The 27,847-nt window shown below is 44.4% G+C and overlaps 1 protein-coding gene and 1 long non-coding RNA gene across 8 annotated transcripts in view; one reads left to right on the top strand and one right to left on the bottom strand.

Moving 5' to 3' along the window:
- The first annotated feature begins 909 nt into the window (after window positions 1–909).
- LOC117089326 lies at window positions 910–4,343 on the top strand. Its single transcript, XR_004439551.1, has 2 exons — window positions 910–1,141; window positions 4,060–4,343. It is a non-coding gene; the product is annotated as an uncharacterized LOC117089326 (long non-coding RNA).
- Window positions 4,344–4,403: 60 nt separating this feature from the next.
- The window catches only part of TAOK3 (TAO kinase 3), a 237,520-nt gene continuing 214,076 nt past the window's right edge, over window positions 4,404–27,847 (bottom strand). For 4 of the 7 annotated variants that reach the window (XM_033220431.1, XM_033220429.1, XM_033220432.1 and 1 more), the window contains 4 exons: window positions 17,961–18,200; window positions 16,298–16,510; window positions 6,967–7,149; window positions 5,432–5,638 (listed from right to left, as the gene is read on the bottom strand). In XM_033220431.1, the coding sequence (XP_033076322.1) occupies window positions 5,477–5,638; window positions 6,967–7,149; window positions 16,298–16,510; window positions 17,961–18,200 (798 nt within the window). In that variant the 3' untranslated portion in view covers window positions 5,432–5,476. Of the gene's footprint in view, window positions 5,639–6,960; window positions 7,150–16,297; window positions 16,511–17,960; window positions 18,201–27,847 lie in introns of those variants that run through there. The other 3 variants (XM_033220428.1, XM_033220430.1, XM_033220434.1) reach the window with 3 other exon arrangements.

The raw sequence follows: 27,847 nt of genomic DNA, 5'->3' as shown, positions 1-27,847 counted from the left end.
TTTTTTTTTTTGTAGATATGGAATCTCCCTGTGTTGCCCAGGCTCATTTTCAATTCTGATACTGAGAAACCATTCTTTGCAAAGATCACACTGATTATATTCATGTCAGTGGCGTATGAAAGTACCTACTTTTGGCCGGGCGCGGTGGCTCACGCCTGTAATCCCAGCACTTTGGGAGGCTGAGGCAGGTGGATCATCTGAGGTCAGGAGCTCGAGGCCAGCTTGATCAATATGATGAAACCCCTTCTTTACTGAAAATACAGAAATTGGCCAGGCGTGGTGGCGGGCGCCTGTAATCCCAGCACTTTGGGAGGCCGAGGCGGGTGGATCATGAGGTCAGGAGATTGAGACCATCCTGGCTAACACTGAGAAACCCCATCTCTACTAAAAATACAAAAAATTAGCCGGGTGCGGTGGCGGGCGCCTGTAGTCCCAACTACTCGAGAGGCTGAGGCAGGAGAATAGCGTTAACCCGGGAGGTGGAGCTTGCAGTGTGCTGAGATGGCGCCATTGCACCCCAGCCTGGGTGACAGAGCAAGGCTCTGTCTCAAAAAAAAAAAAAAAGAAAATACCTACTTTTTCATATTCTTTTTTTTTTTTTTTTTTTTTTTTTGAGGCGGAGTCTCGCTCTGTCGCCGGACTGGAGTGCAGTGGCCGGATCTCAGCTCACTGCAAGCTCCGTCTCCCAGGTTTACGCCATTCTCCTGCCTCAGCCTCCCGAGTAGCTGGGACTACAGGCGCCCGCCACCTCGCCCGGCTAGCTTTTGTATTTTTAGTAGAGACGGGGTTTCACCGTGTTAGCCAGGATGGTCTCGATCTCCTGACCTCGTGATCCGCCCGTCTCGGCCTCCCAAAGTGCTGGGATTACAGGCTTGAGCCACCGCGCCCGGCTTTACTTTTTCATATTCTTATCAGTCTTCTCAAACTTAAACATTTTGACAATTTGATATTTATGCATATTTAAAATCATATAGTTTTTCTCTAAACTTCTGTTTTAATGAGACATTTTGATAACCACAAGTCCTTTTTGTTTCAAAGTCTGCAGATTAATGAGGAACTATAATGATCTGTTTGTTTCCTTGTCTAAAACAGGTACAGACTCAAATGATTCAGAATAAGGTGAACAAACCAACCAAAGAAGGTAAATGCAAAAGAAATTAACACAAAAAGAAAAATCTATCAATACCGGCCCGGCACAGTGACTCACACTTGTAATCCCAGCACTTTGGGAAGCTGAGGCGAGTGAATCACTTGAGGCCAGGAGTTCAAGACCAGTCTGGCCGACGTGGTGAAACCCCATCTCTACTAAAAATACAAAAGTTAGCCTGGCATGGTGGTGGGTGCCTGTAATTCCAGCTGCGTGGGAGGCGGAGGCAGAACTGCTTAAACCTGGGAGGTGGAGGTTGCAGTGAGCCAAGATCGCATCACTGCACTCCAACCTGGGTGACAGAGTGAGACTCCATCTAAAAAAAAAGAAAAAAGAAAAAAAGAAAAACATTAATACTAACATGGTACTAAAGAGAAAAAAAGGCCGGGCGCGGTGGCTCAAGCCTGTAATCCCAGCACTTTGGGAGGCCGAGACGGGCGGATCACGAGGTCAGGAGATCGAGACCATCCTGGCTAACACGGTGAAACCCCGTCTCTACTAAAAAAATACAAAATTAGCCGGGCGAGTTGGCGGGCGCCTGTAGTCCCAGCTACTCGGGAGGCTGAGGCGAGAGAATGGCGTAAACCCGGGAGGCGGAGCTTGCAGTGAGCTGAGAACTGGCCACTGCACTCCAGCCTGGGCGACAGAGCGAGACTCCGTCTCAAAAAAAAAAAAAAAAAGAGAAAAAAATGCGTATATATGAGAAGGCAATAGTCACCTTGGAAAGAAGGGTGATGCCATGTTTCCCTTCTTCAACTGGTATGTGATGTGAACTTGCCCAAGGGTGGCTAGGAAGTGGGTGACCCCCATTCTGAACTCAGCTCTGTCCTCAAGGTCCAGCTTATAACCACCAGGCCCACTGGGTCACAAATTCCAGCTTCCTCATTTCAAAAAAAATCAGGGTTGCAGGGGGTTGTCAGTCTGCCTTATGTATCTCACAGGGTTGTTGGAGGACAAAATAATCTTTTGTTGGGATTAATAGTTAATGTATGTAAATGACTAAACTTGGCCTGATTGTCCTATAAGAATAAAGTACAAAAGCCCAGTTTCCTCAGGCCTGTTTCCTCACTGCAGCCTCCACCTCCTGGGTTCAAGCGATTCTCCTGCCTCAGCCTTCCTAGTCCCCCTGCCTTCCTTACGGCCTCCTCAGGCAAGTACTAGGAGGAGTTGGACAACTCTGTCCATAGCAGGTGTTAGGAGCAGGGACCCACATCCTTACTTCCTGGTAACTGCCCTGGGACACATCCCTGACAGCTGTGCAGTGGGACCTTTCTTTTTTTGAAACCGAGTCTCGCTCTGTTGCCCAGGCTGGAGTGCAGTGCTACAGTCTTGGCTCACTGCAATCTGTGCCTCCCAGGTTCAAGCAATTCTCCTATCTCAGCCTCCCGAGTAGCTGGGATTACAGGCACCCACCACCACGCCCGGCTGATTTTTGTATTTTTAGTAGAGACAGGGTTTCACCATGTTGGCCAGGCTGGTCTGAAACTCCTGACCCCAGGTGATCCACCCACCTCAGTCTCCCAAAGTGCTGGGATTACAGCTGTGAGCCACCGAGACCTTTTCTAAAGATAGCACCTACAATCTCAGACACAGGGCCCTTTCCCAAACTAGCTAGACTTTTTCACCACAGTGAGAAATGGATGAAATAGGCTACAGGAAGCTTTCCTACCCTACTGAAGATGGAATACCCCTTTGGATATAGATCAGACAGGTCTCGATTCAGACCCCACCCCGCCACTTACTCTGGCGTGAGCTTATTTCTTCATCTGTGCAATCCTAGTGTTCTGTCCCGTGGCAAGCATAAGCACGCCATCCACGGTATCTGTTTCTCTGAATTACATGTCTTCTTTCTAGCCCTTTCCAGTATTATTTTCAGATGTACCTAATATAGAAACTCCAATGAACAGAGCTATTTAGGAAACACAATTATCACTGAGTGTGAGTTACAAAAGGTTTTATGGTTGGGATGAACCCATGTTGGTAATTATTTTTTAATTTTATGAGTATACCTTTCTGCTTTAGCCTGTCATTGTGAACATGACTGGTCACATTTGTCTCTGACACATGAACATCCTGTAGGAAACAAGAATGATCTTCAGGTCATCGTACTTCTTTTTGAGATGGAGTTTCACTCTTGTTGCCCGGGCTGATGTGCAATGGCACGATCTTGGCTCACTGCAGCCTCGGCCTCCCGGGTTCAAGTGATTCTCCAGCCTCAGCCTCCCAAGTAGCTGGCACTACAGGCGCCCATCACCACGCCCAGCTTATTTTTTGTATTTTTAGTAGAGATGGGGTTTTACCATGTTGGCCAGGCTGGTCTTGAACTCCTGACCTCAGGTGATCCACCCGCCTCGGCCGCCCAAAGTGCTGGGCCCACCCCAGGTCATCATATTCTAAAGAGCAATTTCCAGGGGTGTCCAAGGGAGAGAACACAGTCATGGGTTCTTGGCTTCTGTTTCTGGTTGGGCCAGTAAAGCCCCTTCCTCATCCCCCTTTTCCATGTATCACCAGACACGGAAACCAAAAACCATAGCCTCAGGCTGCCAAAAGCCTAAAACAAAACAGAGTAACAACAAAATAAGGTGGGTTGGACAAGCCTGATACAGCCTTAAGCATATGGGATCTTACTGAGATTGTCCTGACCCCCAAATCATATCCCTGAAGTTTTGTATTTTTTATGATCTCATTGTTTTACATGTAAAATTATTCTAATACAAGCAGAATATGAGGGGAGGGGGGTCTAATATTACATGGGATCATTTCAAATATTTGGTTATGGTGCCTTCTCCACAGCCTGCTTTCCTTTAAGGGTGCCCAATTTCTCTCTTCAGCAATGCATGCTTCTATGCACAGCTGGCACGTGGGGGGTTTTGTGTGTGTATGTGTGTGCATGGATGCCTTCTATTCTTTAGGACAGAAAGGTGCAGTTGACCGTGAACCCACGTCGAATGGTGCAATGCTATCTTCGGCCCCATAGAAGAACTTGGAAGACGCAGCTTTACCTGAAAGTCTTGAATGGCTCTTCTTTGAGTGACCGAGGCTGTGGAGAACAGTTTCAGGAGGGTGGCTGTCCCTCTGAATTGTGAACTGGGGAACCTAGAAGGGAGACCTCCTGCTACAATAACACAGCAAGGCGATGTGATGAACACTTTTATTTACAAATATAATTAAAAGCTCTGACAGTTATCATGCTCTTCCTTGGAACCTGAAAAATGTTTTGTTTTGTTTTTAAAGTGCATGCAAAAGAAGTAAAGCCTTTTTTTTTTTTCATCATTTTTTATTGTAAGAAAATACACAGTTTGAAAGTGTGAATAATGCAATATTTATGACCAAGAAATGGGACTTAGGAAGGGGAAGGGAAGTAAAGAAAAAGATCAAGATGATCTGATTGAGAGACAGTGTTGAACTCCAAATACTGAATTGGAAAAGGAGGGAGGTGGGGAGGAACAGGAGGAGGAAGTAAAAAAATTTGATCAGAGAAACAGTTAAAATACAATATGAAAATAAGTAATACCTCTCCTTAAATTCCTTCTATACACAAAATACACGATTTGCCAAAGCCCAATTTGTGCTACTGGGATTCTGTGAGCTCCTTTAAGTGTATTCACATCCTCTGCAACAGCAGAAAATGATTATGATACAATCAGAATATGCTGAAGACAAGTTAAACTCTTGCCAGCAGGTTCTTAAAAATCACAAGATCTCTTCATCCCACCCACCCCCCATCCCCCAAAAAGTAATAATATGTCACCACTGATATGTACATCACAATTAGTTTCTGTAAAATGTATCAAATTTTCAATCTTTAATAAAACTTTGTTTTTTTTTTATTCCTGATGAATAAATACCAAAAAAATAAAATAAAATAAAATAATGCAGCAGCTAGTTAAGGTGTAAGGCTGCGGATATTGTGTCTCTCTCCCCCTTGGCATTTATTATTATTATTTTTTGCTTTACTTTCACAGATTGGTGGTAATGAGTGATTGCTTAAAGCAATATACATCCACTTTTTTTGTTGTTGGTTTATTGGTTTTGTTAAAACTGTCTCCAAAGTTTTCACTGAAACATTTTGAATCACATCAATACTGTGACGTGTACTATGAATAGAAGAGACGGCCAGGTTTTGGCCAGCACTGAAAGTTGACATGGGGGGAGGAAGGGGCCCCTGATGGAGTAAGAATAAACAGGCACTAGTCCGACACGATGTCAGTAAGAGTAAGAGAGAGAGAGAGTGAGAGCAACGCCCGTTAAAATGGGGAATGTGGTTTTGCAGGGTCTGAATTTTTTTGTTTTCTTTTTTTTTTTTTGTAAATGGCAAAAAATTTAATCTCATCTATAGTCCTCCTTAGGAAAATCTAATGTAACCAAATTCCCAAATCCCATTCTGAGGCTCTCCATGTCAAAAGTTTCAATCTCTCGCTCTTGCCTTTCCAATAGGTTCTTTATTCTCTCGCTGCGTTCCTTCTGAAGGGCAGCCAGCTCCTCTTCAATCTGAAACAAGCACAGTGCAGTTCTTAATGGAAAGCATCTCCTAACAGGCACCCACATGACATGCACACACATATAGGCACACATATGAAGTGCACACACACACAGGAACTAAGGGAGGACCGAGGAAGGCTGGCCGAGTCCTGTGATCAATGCATTTAAATCATTATATTTAAAACTTGCTCACAAGAATAAAAATGTTTGGGGTCCACCTGGGGCTGGCAATGCCATTCTAGCAAGCCCAGCAGCTGGGTGGATCTAGGTCAGTGTCCTGTGTTAGGGGATGGCTCAGGAGACGCTAAAAGACACTCAAGCACAATTGGATTGTGCTGCTTTCCCACAGAGCCAAATGCCTCCTGGGTCATTAGTAACTTAGTTCTAGAACAGGAGCTGGGAAAATAGTCTGTTATGTTGGTCTCAGGGAACTACTGGAAGAAAGTGCAAATAACTGGTTAAGCAAATAAATGCTTAACAGCTTTGAGATGCCTTATGAAATCTTTTCTACTTCATATTCCTCAGAATATCTAAAGCAATGCATATTTCAGTTGGGATAACATTTATTATGCATGGCAATATTGTCTATCATCATTTTAATTTTTTTTTAAAGAGCCCTGCTGGTGATTTCTCTCGGTTTAAAAATAGCTGAAAAGTCGGCCGGGCGCGGTGGCTCAAGCCTGTAATCCCAGCACTTTGGGAGGCCGAGACGGGTGGATCACGAGGTCAGGAGATCGAGACCATCCTGGCTAACACGGTGAAACCCCGTCTCTACTAAAAATACAAAAACTAGCTGGGCGAGGTGGCGGGCGCCTGTAGTCCCAGCTACTCGGGAGGCTGAGGCAGGAGAATGGCGTAAACCGGGAGGCGGAGCTTGCAGTGAGCTGAGATCCGGCCACTGCACTCCAGTCCGGGAGATAGAGCGAGACTCCGCCTCAAAAAAAAAAAAAAAAAAAAAAAAATAGCTGAAAAGTCAAATCTATTATACATTTGGCTTCCTCGTGCCATTTGGCAGCCCTGCTGCCAGCTCACAGTACCTTTCAGGTGTCACATCAATCCCCCCAGCAACCCACGTCATTCCTCTGGCTGGGAACGTTGAGGGTTTCCTAGCAGAGTAGCAGAAAGACTTAGGATGTGGGGTCAGACATGCGTGCCTTGCTGTTTCGGCCTGCAGAATGGGAACAATGCCTACCTCGCAAGGGTACCAGTAGCATAAAGCAGATAAGTGAAAAGTGCCCAGTTTAATCTCCAACTAAGGAAGGCTGCATATACGGCAGTTCCCTCAGCCACGCCCCCTTCCACCCAGTGGCATGGCACCCCCGGTAATGCTCTCATACCTTCTGTTCAAGATGTGCTCTGCGCAGAGACACCCTCTGCTCTAGCTTCTGGAGCTCACGTTCATGTTGTGCCTCTGTTTGCATCTTGATTTTGCTCTGGTAGGCGTTGAGCAGCTCCATTTCCTGCTGGAGCTGTAGCCTCAAGGCCTGGCATTCTGCTTCTTGAGCCTCATCTAGCCGTAACTGTGGGCACAGAAGACACACACGGTCATGCACCCTTGCCTACAGCCCTTGGTGGCCTACAGCCCCTGGTGACCTCTTCCAGTGGATTGAAATTGGTTCCCCCCTCAAAAACACAGATGCTCTGGGTGCATTCAGAGTTAGGAATCAAAAACAGTCAAGTCTGCCCAATGGGCTACAATGTACCAAACACATTCTTTTCAGTACGGTCTGAAACCACAGCAGCAGCAGGTGTCAGGAAGGCTACAACTATGGGCTTTGGAGGTAGGCTCCTGGGCTTGAATTACAGCTATACCATCCACTTGTGTGTGTTACACCTTGGCACATCACCTACCTCTCTAGATCTCATGTGTTTCATCCTCAAGAAAATAACAAGAATAGTTCCTGTTTGAGATTGGTGGGAAGATTAAATGAAAGAATTCATGTAAAATCCTAGGCACAGTTCTCAATGCATTACAAGTGTTCAAGAAATAGTAGCAGTTATCATTATTTTGGTTTCAACTGATCATGTCCTTATTTCAAGATCTTTAACCCTAAAATCATTTAGATATGCTTAACTGTAAAAAAAAATGAATCCAATTTCCATAAAACTTGAGGAATATACCACAGTACTGTTAACGCTCCAAGTAGTAATGTTGGCACCTATTGTCGGCTACAAAAGTTACCTTGCTAGCCAGCCAATCCAAAACTCCAAGTGGTTCAAAATCTCTTCCCTGGCTGGTGGCTCACCTCTGTTATCTCACTGCTTTGGGAGGCCAGGGTGTGAGGATTGCTTGAGGCCCGGCGTTCAATACTAGCCTAGGCAATATTGTGAGAGCCCCATCTATACAAAGATTTTTTTAAAAACTAGCCAGGCATGGTGGCATGTGCCTGTAGTCCCAGCTACTTTGGGAGGCTGAGGCAGAAGAATCTCTTGAACCCAGGAGTTCAAGGCTGCAGTGGGCTATGATCACACCACTGCACTCCAGCTTGGGAGACAGAGACTTTGTCTCATAAAAAGAAAAAATCTTTTCCCCACAGAGGGTAGGTACCCTTGATAATTTTAAGAGGCATAATTGCTTTGAAGCAATGCCTGAACTTTGTCTTATACAAGATACCCAGATCCTGCATGGAGAATGAACCAAGTAGAAGTGCCAACTTCTCAAAGCAGAGTTGAAGGCTTCGGACCATCAGCAGGACAGTGTTTAGGAATGATGACCCCTGGTCACAGGCTTGGTTTGGTCCAATTTTGGCAGGCCCTCAGTTTGGCTGAGAACTGAGATTAGAACCCTTGAATCAGTCCATCTACCCTGAGCTTATCTGGGTTTCCATATTGACCACTTTTCCAAGATACTTACTCTCCACCTTATGTACAGTTTGTGACAATATACATATCTTGATTGAAAAACTACTTTTCGAAATGTTATATTAAAACAGTTTTAGAGGGGCTGGGCGTGGTGACTCAAGCCTGTAATTCCAGCACTTTGGGAGGCTGAGGCCGGTGGAACACGAGGTCAGGAGATCGAGACCATCCTGGCTAACATGGTGAAACCCCATCTCTACTAAAAATACAAAGAATTAGTTGGGTGTGCTGGCGGGTGCCTGTAGTCCCATCTACTCGGGAGGCTGAGGCAGGAGAATGGTGTGAACCTGGGAGGCGGAGCTTGCAGTGAGCCCAGATAGTGCCAGTACACTCCAACCTGGGCAACAGAGAGAGACTCTGCCTCAAAAAAAAAAAAAAAAAAAAAAGAAAAGAAAAAAAAAAGAAAATAGTTTTAGATAGTTATTTGCATGTGTCTTCTTTTAATACTTCTGTAGAAACATACTATAGAGATTAAAGGAACATAAAATAAATGATGTAATATTTCCAAGGTACCATCTAAAAATTAATCCTAACTAGGTTTCATTAAAACCCTTAAAGAGGACAGATAGTTCTCATTTTCCCAGTAAGGAATGCAGGGATAAGAGACATTAGACACAATACATAGTCTTTGGCAGGAACAGACTCACAGGTAAATGCCAAAGGATTTACTGGCTCCCAGTGAGGGCTGTTATTGATTCCTTCTTGATATGGGAGGTTCCTTATCAGTAAAGGAAGTGAAAGTCCTATTCCACTTGTCTGCATTAGTTGCTGTGCGCCCCGGCTAAGTGGGTGAGAGGTTCATTCTGTGGTCAGTTTAGACCATCGAAATATTTTTAAACATTCAGAACATCTCCATTTCCTTTTATTTCTGGCATGCTATTATTATTATCAGTAACTGGTACCATTGTTCTGTACCAGCTCTGACTCTGACGGCCCAGTGCTAGAAATCAGATATTCCAGCATTTAGTATTTATCACCCAAGGTTACACACATCAAATCCATTAAAAAGTTGTTTTTTCTTTGGTTTTTGAGACAGTCTCACTCTGTTGCCCAGGCTGAGTGCAGTGGTGTGATCTCAGCTCACTGCAACCTCTGTCTCCCAGGTTCAAGTGATTCTCCTGCCTCAGCCTCCTGAGTAGGATTACAGGTAAGTGCCACCAGGCCCAGCTAAATTTTTGTATTTTTAATAGAGATGGCATTTCACCATGTTGGCCAGGCTGGTCTCAAACTCCTGGACTCAGGTGATCCGCCTGCCTCGGCCTCCCAAAATACTGGGATTATAGGTGTGAGCCACCGTGCCTGGCTCCATTAAAAAGTTTTATAAGAGTATAGGTAAATATGTCTGTTCTTTACAGTGGCTTACACTGAGGAAAAAGATATGAGGCAATATAACACAGTAGCAGCCAAGCATACAGGCGTATAGGATTCCCCTCAAGATGGGTTCAAATCCTAGCTCCACCATTATTTAGCTATGTGACCTTCCCCCTTACCCACAAGCCAGGGGTTGGCACACTACAGCCCATGGCCAAATCTAGCCTGGTGCCTCTTTTTGTAAATATATATATATATTTTGAGATGGAGTCTTGCTCTGTCGCCAGGCTGGAGTGCTGTGGCATGATCTTGGCTCAGTGCAACCTCCAACTCCCTGGTTGAAGCGACTCTCCTGCCTCAGCCTCCTGAGTAGGTGGGATTACAGGCATGCGCCACCATGCCTAGCTAATTTTTTTGTATTTTTAGTAGAGACGAGGTTTCACCAGTTGGCCAGGCTGGTCTCGAACTCCTGACCTCAGGCGATCCCCCTGCCTCAGCCTCCCAAAGTGCTGGGAATACAGGCGTGAGCCACTTCGCCCGGCCGTAAATAAAGTTTTATTGGACACTGATAATACTCATTAATTTATATTTTGTCTATGGCTGCGTTTGTGCTACAATGGCAAAGCTGAGTAGCTGTGACAGAGACCCTGTGGTCCACAAAGTTAATTACTATCTGTCCCTTTACAGACAAAGTTTGCCAACTCCTGTCCTAAGCAAGTTGCTTTACTTCAGTGAACTTCAGTTTCCTCACAGGTAAATTAGGGTCAAAACAGTAACTACTTCAAAGGGATTTCACAAAAATGAAATGAGATAACACTTATGAGATATTTACCATTGTACTTGCCACATGGTAAGTAGTCAGTGAAGGATACTGTAATGATCACGCACTTATCTTCTCCCTGTCTCAGAAGAAAGGGCATTTCTCTCCTTTTATTCGAGGGTAATCATTGACCTCTATTTCTGATCCTGTTCTCTCTCATCTTATTTATTTATTTATTTATTTATTTAGAGACGGAGTCTCGCTGTGTCGCCCAGGCTGGAGTGCAGTGGCACGATCTCGGCTCACTGCAAGCTCCGCCTCCCGGGTTCCCACCATTCTCTGGCCTCAGCCTCCAAGTAGCTGGGACTACAGGCGCCCGCCACCACGCCCAGCTAGTTTTTTTGTATTTTTAGTAGAGACGGGGTTTCACCGTGTTAGCCAGGAGGGTCTCGATCTCCTGACCTCGTGATCCACCCGCCTCGGCCTCCCCAAGTGCTGGGATTACAGGCTTGAGCCACCGCGCCTGGCCTTATTTATTTTTTTAAGAGTCCCAGTCTTGTTGTGTTGCCCAGGCTGGAGTGCAGTGGTGTGATCATAGCTCACTGCAGCTTTGAACTGCTGGGCTTGAGCCTCCCAAGTCACTGGGACTACAGGCATGTGCCACCACGCCTGGCTAACTTTTGTATTTTTTGTAGAGACGGGGTCTTGCTATGTTGCCCAGGCTGGTCAAGAATTCTTGGCCTCAGGTGACCTTTCCCACAAAGTGTTGGGATTACAGGCATGAGCCACCATGCCTGGTCTCTCCCATTTTATATAACAAACATTCACTGAATGCTGGCTGTATGCCATGCATTGTTGCAGATGCTGAGAATATAAAGAGTAACAAGACAAAAACCCTATCAACCTCTACGTCTCTTATCAACTTCTTCCTTCTCTTTGCCTTTCACCTCTCTTTCCACTCCTTTCCTCGCACTCATTCTGATCCTAACCCTCTACTTCTACCGCTCACGTTAAGGTGACCCATGATGGTCTGGAAGTGGCCGTTACCTGACCTTCCAGCAGCATCTGGTATTGCCGACTGCCCCTTCCTTCTTGAAATCTTTGTCGTCTGAGATACCACAACTTCTTGGTTTTTGTCTTCCCTGACTATTCCCTTGCCAGTAGTCCTTACCTACCTGGCCCTTAAATGCGGGGGTTCCTAAGGTCTTTGTCTTGGACCCTCTTCTTCCTCTAACCGCTCTTCCTAAGAATCTCATCTATTTCAAAAGCCTCATTTACCATCTACATATGTGCAAATGACTCCCACACTAAACCTCTATTTCAGACTTTCCTTCTGAGGTCCAGACAAGCTCCTCTAGTCTACTAGAGACATCCTCCCCTGGATGTTTCCCAGGCTCTCAGGCTCCACACAGCCAACACATCACCTTTTCCTTCCCACTCCCCAATCTGTTCCACTTCCTTTTTTACCATATAGGTAAATATAGGTAGACCATCATCTGCTTTTTTTTTTTTTTTTTTTTTAGAGACGGAGTCTCGCTCTGTCACCCAGGCTGGAGTGCACTGGCGTGATTTTGGCTCACTGCAAGCTCTACCTCCCGGGTTCACGCCATTCTTCTGCCTCAGCCTCCCAGGTAGCTGGGACTACAGGTGCCCGCCACCACGTCCGGCTAATTTTTTGTATTTTTAGTAGGGACGGGGTTTTGCCATGTTAGCTAGGATGGTCTCGATCTCCTAACTCATGATCCACCCGCCTCGGCCTCCCAAAGTGCTGGGATTACAGGTGTGAGCCACTGCGCCCGGCATTTTTGGTTTTTTTTGAGACAGAGTCTCACTCTGTCACCCAGGCTGGAGTGCAGTGGCATGATCTTGGCTCACTGCAACCTCTGCGTCCTGGGTACAAGCAATTCTCCTGCCTCAGTCTCCCAAGTAGCTGGGATTACACAAGTGTGCACTACCATGCCCGGCTAATTTTTGTATTTTTAGTAGAGACAGGGTTTGGCCATGTTGGCCAGGCTGGTCTCGAGCTCCTGACCTCAGGTGATCTGCCAGCCTTGGCCTCCCACAGTGCTGGGATTATAGGCGTGAGCCACCGCCCCACCCATCATCTACTGTTTTGTTCAAACCAGACTGGAAGTCATCCGGAATACTGGACTCGCTACATTCAGCCCGTCATTAAGTACTCTCAATTCTACCTCCCACCAAATTTAGTAACTTTCCCCTTCATCCCGACTGCCCCTTTTCTAGTCTAGCTCCCACTGCCTCATACCCCGGGTAAAAGTAACTTCACAAATCATCTCCTAATATCCATTCTTCCCATCTCCCAGGCCATTCTCCATGTCACCAGAGTGATGGTTCAAAAACACAAATCTGATGTCACTCCCTGCTTAAAACTCTCCAACGGCTTTTCACTGTTTCGGATAAAGACAAATATTCTTACCAAAGCCTGAAAGCCCCTACGTGACCCAGCCTGTTTACCCCTCCAGTCTTGTTCTCACGTTGGTCCTCTCCTAGTTCCCTACATCCCAAACATAATAGATTTCTGTGAATTATTCCGAAGTGCCATTGCCTTCCCCACGTTCACAATGTGTTCCTCATGTGTAGGTTCCTCAGCCTACACAGCCATTGTGCCAGGGAGGCCTCTCCTGACTCTCCAGACCAGGTGAGCTCTCCTGTTTGTACTCTGTTGGCACCTTACTCTTGCTCTGCCATTACATGGAGTAGACTTTTCCAATGTCTGGTTCCTCCATGCTTCCATAAACTCCATGAAGACGTGATCCATGACTGTCTTATCCACCACAGTATCTCCAGATGCCTGGTACATCATGTAGGCACTCAATGAATACTTGCTGGATGGATGAATAGATGAATGCACTAGCTCCCATCCTCGGCCTAAGAACATGCATGCTTAAGCCTCTCCCAACTAACAGAAGTCTTCCTTCAACTATCTCCTCCTTTTGCTACAGCTCTTGTTCTCTTTTCCTTCATTGAGGAGGATCTGGGAAAAGCGGTCTCACCTACCATTTGGATTTCACTTTATAATCCCTCATCCAATGCTCTATAATGTTTCCCAGTCCCACCACTCCACTGATTCTCTGAGACAAGCAATGGACGAATCCAGTGCTAGGTCCAATGAACACCTCTAAGTTTATTCTTCTAATTGATCTCTGCAACATGTGACGCTGCCAGTTAGAAACCCCTGCTCCGGCTCCTGTGACACGCTGTCTTCGGGTTCCCTTCCTGTGTCTCTGATTATTCATTTTTGTTCTACTTCTACTCAGCCCTCAAATGTTGGTGCCTACCAGACTCTGTCCTTAGCTCTTTCCTCTCTAAGAATATCTCCCATCCCCAGCAGATCTCATCTATTCCTACCAGCCACAAATGCACCCACATAACAATGAAGTCTAGCTTTTTGCCTTTAATCTTGAAATTGCTCCTAAACTACAGGTTTCCATTATCTGTACCTCTGTACCTCTCTACCTGGACAATCACGAAACTCAGATAGCATGTCTACAGCTTAGTCAATTATCCTTGCAGGCATACAAACTCACTATTTTATTGTTCTAGCTTGGCAAGATAATGACCTACTCTACTCTGCTGTCAGACCTCTCAAATTGGTCACTAAGTTATTTCCATTCTTGCCTCCTAATTTTTTTTTTTTTTTTTTGAGACAGAGTCTCGCTCTGTCACCCAGGCTGGACTACAGTGGTGCGGTCTCGGCTCACTGCAAGCTCCGCCTCCTGGGTTCACGCCATTCTCCTGCCTCAGCCTCCCAAGTAGCTGGGACTACAGGTGCCTGCCACCACGCCTGGCTAAATTTTTTTTTTTTTTTTTTGAGACAGAGTCTTGCTCTGTCGCTCAAGCTGGAGTGCAGCAGCGTGATCTAGGCCAATGCAAACGCTGCCTCCCGGATTCATGCCATTCTCCTGCCTCAGCCCCCCGAGTAGCTGGGGCTACAGGCGTTCGATCTCATGATCTGCCTACCTCGGCCTCCCAAAACGCTGGGATTACAGGTGTGAGCCACCACACCCAGTCTAATTTTTTGTATTTTTAGTAGAGACAGGGTTTCACCGTGTTCGCCAGGATGGTCTCGATCTCCTGACCTCATGATCCACCGACCTCAGCTTCCCAAAGGGCTGGGATTACAGGCGTGAGCCACTGCACCCGGCCTCCTAAATATGTCTTAAAACCTTCCCTACTCCTCTCCATCTCCATTAGCATGTTCTCTCATCATCGTTTTCCTGGACTATTATAATGGCTTCCTAACAGGTCCTTTTACCTCTATTTGCCACATTTCTGCCAACATCTTTCTGTAACACAAATCTGATCCAGTTATACTTTTCTTCTTAAAACAGGGTTCAACAGCTCTCCATTGCTTACAAAATAACGTCCAAACTCCTGGCTTCTGAGGCTCTGACCCTGACTATCCTCCCACTTTCCCTCAACAAGCATCCTATACTCTTGCCATAGCAATTACTCATTGTTTCTCTAATGTGTCATCCTCTTTCAGGCCTCTAAGTCTTTGCATATATTGTATCCTCTGTCAGGAATAACTTTTTCTCTTATGCCTACTTGGTAAACTATTACTCTTTAAGACTCATCTCCTTGGGAAATCTTCACCGAATTACCAGGCAAGCTTCCATCCCAAGCTCCCTTTCTGACCTCTCCATTCTAGGTTCCTGCAATCTTCCTTCTTGAACTTTGGGCTCACACCAAAGTTCTTTCTGTCTCCATATACTTTCCTTTGTTTGAACCTTTGCCTATGTAGGTTCCAGTTTCAAGGAATCGGTTTATGTCAATGAATTCCTTAAAGTTTCTTGGCTCCCTCCAGGAAGATTTCCCTAGACCAGCTTAGTTAGTCCTACTTTTTCTCCCCTGACCTCCAGTACCTCCCATTTCAAACCACTTACTTTTTTTTTTGAGATGGAGTCTCGCTCTCTCACCCAGGCTGGAGTGCAGTGGCATGATCTCGGCTCACTGCAACCTCCGCCTCCCAGGTTCAAGCGATTCTCCTGCCTCAGACTCCTGAGTAGCTGGGACTACAGGTGCCGGCCACCACGCCCAGCTAATTTTTGTATTTTTAGTAGAGATGGGGTTTCACCATGTTGGTTAGCCTGGTTTTGAACTCCTGACCTTGTGATCCACCTGCCTCGGCCTCCCAAAGTGCTAGGATTACAGGCCTGAGCCACCGCACCCGGCCCCACTTACCATGTTTTACTATTACCGCTTCGTTATCTGACCACCTGGCTTGACTGACAAATTGTCTGTCTAGCTCACCCTGAGTCCAGCAGAATGCTGAACACTGATGCTTAATAAGTTTAATGCATGAGTGTGTCTGTGTGTCTGTCTTCCTCACTTGACTGTGGGCTCCCTAAGGACAGGGACTGTCTTATTCATTTGTGCCTGATATTAGTTGGGGAAGAGGGCAGTCAGTAAAATCTTTGATAAATGAACACGATATCATATGTGGTATCTATCACATTTGCCCTCAAAGTCCCTATGTGCCACAGGTCTGATGTGGCATGTCACTCCTTGAGTTCCATCTTATATTATAAGACACTCCAGCAAGTATCCACATTGGCTTGGCTTTATTCAGCGTCGTCCTTTCCTCAGTCCTTTGGGCAGAAAAACATCAATATCCTAAACTTGTGCAAGAATCATCTTGGGAACAACAGGCTGGATCTTGGATTTTCTCGATTCCCAAAGCTCTTGAAGCCGTGGCACCAAACCTAACCACTTACCGCTTGAGAGGCCATCATTTCATTTATACTCTGTTCATACTGCTCTGCCAAAATGGCAAGTTTTCTTGTCTGCTCATCTTTCAGTGTCTTTAAGATTGTTTTGTGCTCATTCTTTGGAGTAACTTCCAACTGGTGATTCTTGAGTGCTTTATACTGTTTGGTCTGTACTTTGCAAGTGTCCTGAAACTGTTTTTTAATTTGCATTTCCATGGCCTGGGTAGAAAAAGTGACAAAGGAAAAATAAAGGCACATCAGTAAATGCAGAAAGCCTTCTACCATAATGATAAAATACAAGTGCTGAGAGCATCTGTTTTTTGGTGCAGTGACCCACATTGCTAATCAATAAAAATTAAGCAGTATGTATGACACAGCAAAAGTTAACTCCACCTATACTTTTGCTTTCATATTGAATGACTGTAAGTAATTTTGAATTTACAAATGGCTCCAAAGAAAATATGGACTGGTACAAGGGGATGACAACTCTAAGCAGATTGAGGGATATTATGTACCTTAGCTTGCTGAAAGAGTGGCAACTCTTTTCATGCTTTCCTACTCAGATAGACACTTCAGTGTCTTCCACTGTTCATTATTTTTTTCCTTTTTTTTTCTTTTGTGTTTCACACTGCTTCCAAGTGAGAGAGGGGATAGCATTATATAAGCCAGCTCTCACTGCTCTGGTTTATAGCAATTTCTTATCAACTCCATAAAGGAGAGCATATGGATAGTACCTCATATCCTAACCCATTTCCACTGGATTTCAGCATAAACTGAAAGAGAAAAGTGATTTAGAATTTTTTCCCCATTAAGAGGTTGTGCTTGCATGTAGCAATATCAAATAAGCATTTGGGCAAAGAGAAGGTAGAATATATCATTTTAAGCCCAGAAGGCATTCCATCAGGGTGCCCCATAGTCACGTGTGCACTTCACAAACACTCTGAGGACTAATGGTGACAGAAATCACTGCTTAGCTTAGGATTTGACTGAAGAGATGCACAGCCAGGGTGATCGAGGTTGGCCTCACATCTGTGCCAACACTGACAATGTCCTCCTGGATATATAGCAATGGCTTAGTACACAGAACTCGTTAATTAGCAGTCAGCTAAAATTAGCTGGAGGCAGTGAGGGCCACAGCAGTTCCTTCACATCTCTGCATCTCTAGTGCAGAAGCGGTAAATGTCAGGCACTTGTAGATTCATTCACTCCTGATGACCATGACAGATATCACTAATAAATGACACTCTTTCCTCCTAAGCTTGGATGTGGCTTTACAGTCTTTCTCAATACAGCGGTGCTCAAAGTATCTAACACCAATATAACTTCCTTATTTCCTGGGATTAGAACCATAAACTGCTATTAGTCCAGTTTTGAAGAGGGCAGGTCATGAAGTGCTCAGAGAAATTCCATAATGGATATGAGGACAAATTGATAGATAATGTAGTATACTAATAGTTTCCAAACCAGCTTGCCCAACATCTCCTTTTCAGGAGCCTAAATACAGACTCTGTGCTTTACAATTGGAGATTCTGATGCAATAGGTGTGGGGCGCAGAAATTTGTGATTCTGAAAAGTTGCTCAGGTGACTCTGACACTTCAGGGAGAGAAACCACTGATCTGGTCCAACACTGTCCAGAAGCACAAATAGGGAAATGCTATCTCCTCTTACCTTTAAGTTTTTTGGCTGTTGCCGAAGTTCCATGACATGCTTTCTGTGCAGTTCCCTTTCTCGCCTCTTATTGTACTCCAGCTGGTTTTCCAGTTCAGTCTGGTGCTGTAAACGGATCAGATCCATGCGTAGCTTCTGTAACGTGTGCAGCTGCCTGTACTCTAGCTCTCGGGTGGACTCGTCGTGCCGGATTAGCATGGCATGCTCCATCTCCTTCTGGGTCCTCTTTTTATTTAGTTCCTGCGTCCAGGAACAAAAGATAAACAGAGAGAGGTGAATGGAGAGGAACTGGAAGGAATGCACAACTAAGTGAGGGATGGCAAGGAATGGCACTGCTAACCATCTCTTAATTAAACCCATTAGTGTTTGGCAGCAGGACTTAATGAGATTAAATTAAAAATCTCTTCAGGTTTAGATTCTGTTCCTAGGTCCACCACTTACAAAATGGGCAACTTCACAGCAATCACTACTGCACTATCTGTAAAACGGAATTAATTTTGCCTGACTCCCTTTTACCTCACAGAGCTGCTGTGAACCTTAGTTAGGTGATGTGCTATGCATAGTTCTACATAAATATTTCTTCAGTGAAGCTAGTGGTTCTACACCCTGACTGCCCATAAAAATCATGTGAGGAAACTTTTCAAACATAAGATGCTTGAATCTCACAGGGTGAAATTCTCATAACTGTCTGGGGTGGAAGCCTGATGTCAGTAGCGGTAAGAGTTCTCCAGGTGGTTCCAATATGCAATCAAGATTGAGAATTCAATTGATAATATCTGCAATGTTCTTAGCTTTCTGGGAAATACCTTGTTTTTGCACGAATCAGAAGTAGGCCAATTATCTATTTTTTAAAATCTCAGAGTTCAAGGCATGTTGGGGAAAAAAAACAGATGACATCTATCCTCTTTCATCTTCCACATCACAATCTGTTTAATCATTTATAGATCTAATCACTCTGTTCTTTTCCGTTCTACTCATGTCTTTCTTTCTTCCTTTTCTTTCTTTCTTTGTTGTTGAAGGAGGAAAGGAAAGCAAACTAGAAAAAAAGGGGAAGTGGGTGAAATCTTTTCATTCCTCAATTGAAGAATATTTCTTAAATAGCACTATATATGAAGATCTGAACAATGTGCTCTCAATACATAAAAATATTTATTAAACCATGACTTCTGTTCTCAACTAACTGACACTCCAATAGGGAAGTGCGCTAAACATTTAATGAAGTATATGCTCTGCTCAAAGCTCACTGAATCAGATTTAGATACAAGGCCCAACCTGGGTCAATTTATTTTCTGTACTTGGAATTTGAAATTGATATTCAGAACCAGTTCATCTCTATGTGAGGCTGGAATTGAGACATATAAAAGCCGCATATATGGTCGTCATCTGCTGCTATGAGGGCTGAGGATTAGAGAAAGCTGGGCTTCAGACCAAGAAGAAATGAAAAAGAGAGAAGTGCAGGGAATATACTGATGCCTAAGTTGCTTACTGCTTCTGAGCCCTCCAGTAGGTCCAGCTGTATTACCGCTATTTGATTTTATAAGACATTCCCATATTTCTATAGTAATTTCCCTGGTTTTGGCTTAACTAGCTCAAATAAATTTCAGTTAACATGCAAACAAAAAAATCTTCCTTAATACAGGGACATACCTTTTTGGGGGGGGGGCGGGTAGAGATGGGGGGTCTCACTATGTTGCCTAGGTTGGTCTCGAACTCCTGGACTCAAGCGATCCTCCCATCTCAACCTCCCAAAATGCTGGGATTATAGGCATGAGCCACCCCACCATGCTTAGCCAGGAAATAAGTTTTACGTGCAAATTAAAAAAAAAAAGAGAGTGAGTGAGGTTGGATAAGTGATGAATGCTATAAAAGATTTTATGCTGTAAGATTTCTGAAAAGGGTGTATTACTTTTTTTTTTTTGAGACAGAATTTCGCTCTTGTCCCCCAGGCTGGAGTGCAATGGTGTGACTTCGGCTCACCACAACCTCTGCCTCCCAGGTTCAAGCAGTTCTCCTGCCTCAGCCTCCAGAGTAGCTGGGACTACAGGCACATGCCACCACGCCTGGCTAACTTTTGTATTTTCAGTAGAGACAGAGTTTCTCCATGCTGGTCAGGCTGGTCTCGAACTCCTGACCTCAGGTGATCTGCCTGCCTTGGCCTCCCAAAGTGTTAGGATTACAGGCGTGAGCCACTGTGCCCAATCTAGCGGTATTACTATTAAGAAGGTCAGGGAGGCCGGGCGCGGTGGCTCAAGCCTGTAATCCCAGCACTTGGGAGGCCGAGACGGGCGGATCATGAGGTCAGGAGATCGAGACCCTCCTGGCTAATACAGTGAAACCCCGTCTCTACTAAAAATACAAAAAAACTAGCCGGGCGAGGTGGCGGGCGCCTGTAGTCCCAGCTACTCGGGAGGCTGAGGCAGGAGAATGGCGTAAACCCGGGAGGCGGAGCTTGCAGTGAGCTGAGATCCGGCCACTGCACTCCAGCCTGGGCGACAGAGCGAGACTCCGCCTCAAAAAAAAAAAAAAAAAAAAAAAAAAAAGAAGGTCAGGGAAAGGTGAACGCTTTTGAGCTGTACTTTATTTTATCTATTAAATTTTTGAGATGGAGTTTCTACTTTGTTGCCCAGGCTGGAGTTCAATGGTGTGATCTTGGCTCACTGCAACCTCCGCCTCCAGGGTTCAAGCAATTGTCCTGCCTCAGCCTCCCGAATAGCTGGGATTACAGGCACCCACCGCCACGGCTGGATAATTTTTGTATTTTTAGTATAGACGGGGTTTCACCATGTTGGCCAGGCTGGTCTCAAACTCCTGACCACCGGTGATCCACCTGTCTCCGCCTCTCAAAATGCTGGGACTACAAGCGTAAGCCACCATGCCCCAGCTTCAGCTGTACTTTAAATTAGAACAATAGAGTGCTCTCTTCTCTGATGGCATCCACTATGGGAGAAAATGCAAATTATTTATTTTAATAGATATATTGATAACATTTGTATACTGGCGTGGTTGGAAATATCTTGTACACTTGGGCTCCCTATTGATTTGAAGAGAACTCCTTTTAATAGCACAGCATCTAGTACTAGAGCATATTCACTAATCATTCACTTATTCATTTAACAAGTAGTTACTGAGCACCTACTATGTGCTGGGCACTGTTGTAGGAACCAGGGATACAACAGTGAACATGTACACCCCCTTAGGGACCTTATAAGGAGAATAAACCCAAAGTATAAATACAATTTAAATTTGTTTTAAGGAATAGAAAATAAGCCCCTAGAGTTATCTCTCTCATCTCCTCCTGTGTTTTCCTTTATTTTTGCTCTTTACTTAGACCATCAAATTTCTTTTTTACAAATCAGTAACTGACCCCTAGGTGGCACCAAAGGACAGAGAGCCCTTCCCACAGATGAAAGCTCTCCCAGGCCAAGGAAAGCCCTTCAAATGAGGGTTTTAATTGGGGTCCAGGAGTCCCAATACCGGGCATTTATTCATCCCACACTTTCCTAAATTGAGAAATGCAAACTGAGTCTGAGTTACTAAGAGCCCTGAAACTCATGGGTTCTTGATACAAAGCAAGCAAACACCTTCAGAAGAAATCAAGTGCTTCTCTTCATGCTTAATGAAATGCTTCATGATATTGTCCACAGAATACCTACATCTGAATTACCTGTGTTATAAGCGACTGGTCTGTATAACAAGCTACGCAGCTAATTCTGATATATATGAAAGTTTGAGAATCAATGGAAAAGTGCTAAGGGCATGAGTCAGTTTCAGCTCCTCTGTAAGTCTCATGTATGGCTTGGGGCAAGTCTCTTAATCTATATTTCAGGTGTAAAATAAGGATGGCAGTACGCATTGTGAACTATTGTAATTGTAAAGATAAAATGAAAGACCATAGGAAAGTGTTTCAGAATACATAAATGTCATTATTTTTCTCCATTCAGAAGTGAATATGTGGCATATATCTTAAATCTAGTTTTTATAGACTATTAGAAGAGTAAGAAAAACATGATACTGAAATGGCTTTTCTGTTACAAGTTGTTGCCTTTACCTTTAATTTGTACATCTGAGTTGCTGAGGTGTAAGATGGTAAGCTACCTTTAATATTTGAGACATGGGGGAAAAATTATTCACCTTATTATGAGGCCAGTGCTGTGCCTACATGATAATGTATAATGTGCTTTCCATTTTTAAAAGTTATTCCATACATCTCATTCAATCCAAATTGCCACCCTATGAGGTGGTAAGACTGTAAGGATTTCCCCCGTTTATATGTGTTAGTAAGCATTTGGGAATTGAAGGACTAACATAAAGTGATACAACATCTACAAAGAGAACTAAGGCTAAAACTCAGGTATTTAGCTTCTCAGTATTTTCCATTAGAAATGTTCCAATAAACGAGGCCAGGCACGGTGGCTCACGCCTATAATCCTAGCACTTAGGGAGGCCGAGGCAGGTGGATCAGCTGAGGTCAAGAGTTCGAGATCAGCCTGGCCAACATGGTGAAACCCTGTCTCTACTAAAAATACAAAATTAGCCAGGTGTGGTGGCACATGCCTGTAGTCCCAGCTACTTGGGAGGCTGAGGCAGGAGAATTGCTTGAACTCGGGAGGCGGAGGTTGTAGTGAGCTGAGATCGCGCCACTGCACTGCAGCCTGGGCAACAAGAGCCAAACTCCGTCTCAAAAAAAAAAAAAATAAATAAATAAATAAAAAGAAGAAATGTTCTAATAAATGCATACTTTCCTGTTTTATACTTTTTCAGTCTGCTCTAGCTAGACATGATACAATGGTTAATTTATTTGTACAAATGACACAATATACATACTAGAGGCACATCATGTGTACCTTCAGCTTATACGAATTTAACAAAATAAGCTGAGCAAAAATTAAAAAACCAATTTTAATGGTACAGGTCATTCTGCCCACCCATGTACTCAATGTATGTATATGTGTGTACATATGTATCTTTACAATTACATATATACACACATATACATACACATATGTATAGGCCCTGGAGGGAGTGCAGGAAGGAAGAGACATGCAGTTTCCTTTCCCTGAGTCAATGTCCAGTGTGTTCCAAGCGTTCTAACTTCCAATGGAAGTAGTATTGACTTCTTTAAAAGCAGCTGATTTCACTCATGCCAAATTTTTATGCTCAGGCTCACTGAGGTTGAGTAAAAATGAGAATTCTAACTTTTAAATAGAGATGCTATTTAATGCCGTCTTAGTTTCAGTTCTTAGTTTCAACACTGGTCAGAAAATGCTGAGTGTCTATATGTGTTGGTGATAGAGAAAGAGGCTCAACCCAGTTTCAGTGATCCTATTAAGTGTTTTTACTAATTAAAAGGATTGCTACAGTTCAATCCTTCAGGCAAAGACATAGGAAACCGGGCATTCTTATGCTTTGTTAGTGGGAGTATAAATTCCTTTAGGGGGCAATTTGGCGATATTTATTTTAAAAATGTAGATGTACCCATTCTTTTTTTTTTTTTTTTTTCTTTTTGAGACAGGGTCTTGCTCTGTCACCAGGCTGGAGTGCAGTGGCGTGATCTCAGCTCACTGCCACCTCCACCTCCCGGGTTCAAACAATTCCCCTGCCTCAGTCTCCCAAGTGGCTGGGATTAGAGGCATGCGCCACCACACCTGGCTAATTTTTTGTATTTTAGTAGAGACGGGATTTCTCCATGTTGGCCAGGATGGTTTCAATCTCCTGACCTCGTCACCTGCTTGCCTTGGCCTCCCAAAGTGCTGGGATCACAGGCGTGAGCCACCGCGCCGGGCTCGATGTATGCATTCTTTGACCCAGGAATTCCACTTCTGAAAATATATCCCCCAAAATACTTGTTTACATGTAAAAATATCTATGTACAAAAATGTTCTTATATTATTAATAATACTGTAAAACTTAAACAAAATGTCCACTGAGAAGCGTCTCATTAAATAAATGGTATTGAGGCCATACAACAAAATACTATCAGATGAAAAAGAATGAAGCAGAGCTGCATGTGCTAGAAGGTAAATGGAAAGAAGAGTTACAAAACAGTAGAGTGGACATCTGTTACTTTTTGTAAACTCAGCATCCATTTTTCCTGCTTCTCTTTATAGGCTCTTTTTTTTTTCTTTCCTTTTTCTGCAAAATGACTCCCCCTTATCTGGAATCAGAGAGAGTGTTGAGTAAGTATAGGCACATGACCCAATCAAGTTCTATCTCTCCTAGGAATTTTAAGCTTGAACAGAAATGATACAAAGACAGAAAGTGGTCGGAGGAGGTACATCCAAATGGCAGTGCCTGGAAAACGGCACATGAGCTCTTGCTCTCTCTGTCACGGAAGTTGCTTCACCAGCGTAGCTCTTCATGTTTTCCAGCTGGGTTCTTCAGCTCTGTACCTACCTCATTTCCTTCCAATAAACTCCTTTCCAGGCTGAAGTCAGCCAGAGTTTATCTCTATTGCTTGCAAATCAAATAACCCTACTGATACAAAAGTAATCTCATTTTTTATAGTCATATATAATACAGCTGTACATATGTATATTAAAAAATCTAGAAATATATATGCCAAATTAATGGAGACTGAGGGTAGAGATTGGGTGGAATGGGATTATCGAAAAGGTGAAAATGGGCTGATGCTGGTCAGATGGTAGAAAGTTTCAGTTATGCAAGATGAATAATTACTGGAGCTCTAATGCACTCACTGCATGGTGACGACAGTTAACAATGTTGTATTGCATGCTTGTAATTTGCTAAGAGGACAATTCCTAAATTAAATCTCCCTACCCATCCCTATGCACACATGCACACAAATGTAACTATGTGGAGGTAACAGATATGTTAGTTAGCTTTCATGTGATTATTTCACAGTATATACATATATCAAAACATCAAGTTGTATACCTTAAATACATACAATTTTTATATGTTGATATTTCAATAAAGCTGTTAAAAAAGAACTTTCAGGCCGGGCACGGTGGCTCAAGCCTGTAATCCCAGCACTTTGGGAGGCCGAGACAGGCAGATCACGAGGTCAGGAGATCGAGACCATCCTGGCTAACACGGTGAAACCCCATCTATACTAAAAAATACAAAAAACTAGCCGGGCGAGGTGGCGGGCGCCTGTAGTCCCAGCTACTCGGGAGGCTGAGGCAGGAGAATGGCATAAACCCAGAAGGCAGAGCTTGCAGTGAGCTGAGATCCGGCCACTGCACTCCAGCCTGGGCGACATAGCGAGACTCCGTCTCAAAAAAAAAAGAACTTTCACTACTTAGCTTTATGTTTTTCTGTTTTTGTTTATTTTCAATGTTCTTGAGTTACTTTTGTAAATAAAAAAGCTTTGAACATTTTCATGAAGGTGGGCTCTGGAATAAGACTAAACAAAGGAAAATCTAGACTTTTACAAAAAATACTCTTACAGAGTTATTCTTTGCTCAACTGGCTAGAACCTTATACTAATGAAGTCACCAATATAGTTTCTATCATTTTTGGGGAGTAATTATCTTCTGTAACTTTTATTGACACAAATTGTCCTCTTAGCCTCAGACTTCCTCCAAATATCTATTATTAGAATAACAATAAATGCTACATGAAAAGACTCCCAAATGACTTATTTCCAACTGGCCATTAGCCTTTTTCATTTTGAGTTTTTGACTTCTGATAAACGCAAAATGTGCAGTACTGAATCAGCTTCTTTATTTTTTAATTTATTTATATATTTTTTGAGATTGAATTTCATTCTTGTTGCCCAGTTGGAGTGCAACGGTGCAATCTTGGCTCACTGCAACCTCTGCCTCCCAGGTTCAAGCAATTCTCCCTCCTCAGCCTCCCAAGTAGCTGGGATTACAGGCACCCACCACCACATCGGCTAATTTTTGTATTTTTAGTAGAGACAGGGTTTCACCATGTTGGCCAGGCTGGTCTCGAACTCCTGACCTCAGATGATCCACCCACCTTGGCCTCCCAAAGTGCTGGGATTATAGGCGTGAGCCGCCATGCCCACCCCTCACCTCCCCCCCCCCCTTTTTTTTTTTTTTTTTTTGAGGCGGAGTCTCGCTCTGTCGCCCCGGCTGGAGTGCAGTGGCCGATCTCAGCTCACTGCAAGCTCCGCCTCCCGGGTTTACGCCATTCTCCTGCCTCAGCCTCCCGAGTAGCTGGGACTACAGGCGCCCGCCACCTCGCCCGGCTAGTTTTTGTATTTTTAGTAGAGACGGGGTTCACCGTGTTAGCCAGGAGGGTTTCGATCTCCTGACCTCATGATCCGCCCGTCTCGGCCTCCCAAAGTGCTGGGATTACAGGCTTGAGCCACCGCGCCCGGCCTTTTTAAAGTCTCATTCTGTCGCCCAGGCTGGAATGGAATGACATGATCTCAGCTTACTGCAAACTCTGCCTCCTGGGTTCAAACCATCCTCCCACCTCAGCCTCCCAAGTAGCTGGGATTACAGGCGCCCGCTACCATGCCTGGCTAATTTGTGTATTTTTAGTAGAGATGGGGTTTCACCATGTTGGCCAGGCTGGTCTCGAACTCCTGACCTCAAGTGATCCGCCTGCCTCAGTCTTCCAAAGTGCTGGGATTATAGGTATGAGCCAGCATGCCCGGCCTGAATCAGCTTCTTACCAAAACCTCTCTCTAATCTCTTCTCTGTTTCTACCACATCTTCATTTTCCCTAGTGTTAAGCCCTAGAAATAGTTTTGATTCTGTCTTCATCTTTTTTTCTCATATCTTAGTATATGTCAAGTCCTGTTTACTTTAAACTTCAAGTTGCGTTTTGAATCTACTGCTCTGACAGCTACTACCACCAGCCTTGTCCATACCCTATTTCCTGCTTCTAGTCTTTTCTCTCTAATCTTGTGCTTCCCAAGCAAGCAAAAAATCTTGTTTTTTTTTTTTCATTATTGCCCCTGTAAGAAGACTTTTTAGGCTTTTTCTCCCTTAATTATCCCCATCACTGAAATATTAATACCACAAGTAGACTGTGTATCTGTTTATGCACTGTGGTCCTTTGAAACTGTAATAGTATCTAAGTCACCCCACCCCAACAAGAATTCACTTTCACCCACTGGGGGTGTTATCACCCCCACTGAGAATTCATGTTCAAATCATTCTGGGTATTACTGTCAACCTGGGCTAATCTCTTTAAAGTACAATTTTAGCCATATCACTGCCCTTCTCAAAAATGTTCAGCAGGCTGGATGCGGTGGCTCATGCCTGTAATCCCCACACTTTGGGAGGCTGAGGCAGGCAGGTCACTTGAGCTCAGGAGTTTGAGACCAGCCTGGGCAACATGGTAAAAACCCATCTCTACTAAAAATATAAAAATTAACCGGGCTTGGTGGTATGTGCCTGTAATCCAAGCTACCTGGGGGGCTGAAGTGGGAGGACCGCTTGAACGTGGGAGGCTGAGGTTGCAGTGAGCTGAGACTGCACCACTGTACTCCAGTCTGGGCAACAGAGCGAGACTCTGTTTCCAAAAAAAATGTTCAGCAGCTCACCGCTCTCCCTCTTCTAATAAGACAGCATGCATAAAGAGCCCGAGCCTGGCCTACATGTGTTCAATACATTTTAGTCTGCTTCACTCCTTTTCCTTCTCATTTCAATGCAGCTCTCTAACAAGATTCTATCGGCCGGGCGCGGTGGCTCAAGCCTGTAATCCCAGCACTTTGGGAGGCCGAGACGGGCGGATCACGAGGTCAGGAGATCGAGACCATCCTGGCTAATACGGTGAAACCCTGTCTCTACTTAAAAATACAAAAAACTAGCCGGGCGACGAGGCGGGCGCCTGTAGTCCCAGCTACTCGGGAGGCTGAGGCAGGAGAATGGCATAAACCTGGGAGGCGGAGCTTGCAGTGAGCTGAGATCCGGCCACTGCACTCCAGCCTGGGTGGCAGAGCAAGA

Source organism: Trachypithecus francoisi, unplaced genomic scaffold (assembly GCF_009764315.1).
Source record: "Trachypithecus francoisi isolate TF-2019V2 unplaced genomic scaffold, Tfra_2.0 Lachesis_group11, whole genome shotgun sequence".
Lineage (NCBI taxonomy): Eukaryota > Metazoa > Chordata > Mammalia > Primates > Cercopithecidae > Trachypithecus > Trachypithecus francoisi.
Note: the sequence above shows the minus strand (reverse complement) of the source record. Positions and strands in the feature narration are given on the sequence as shown.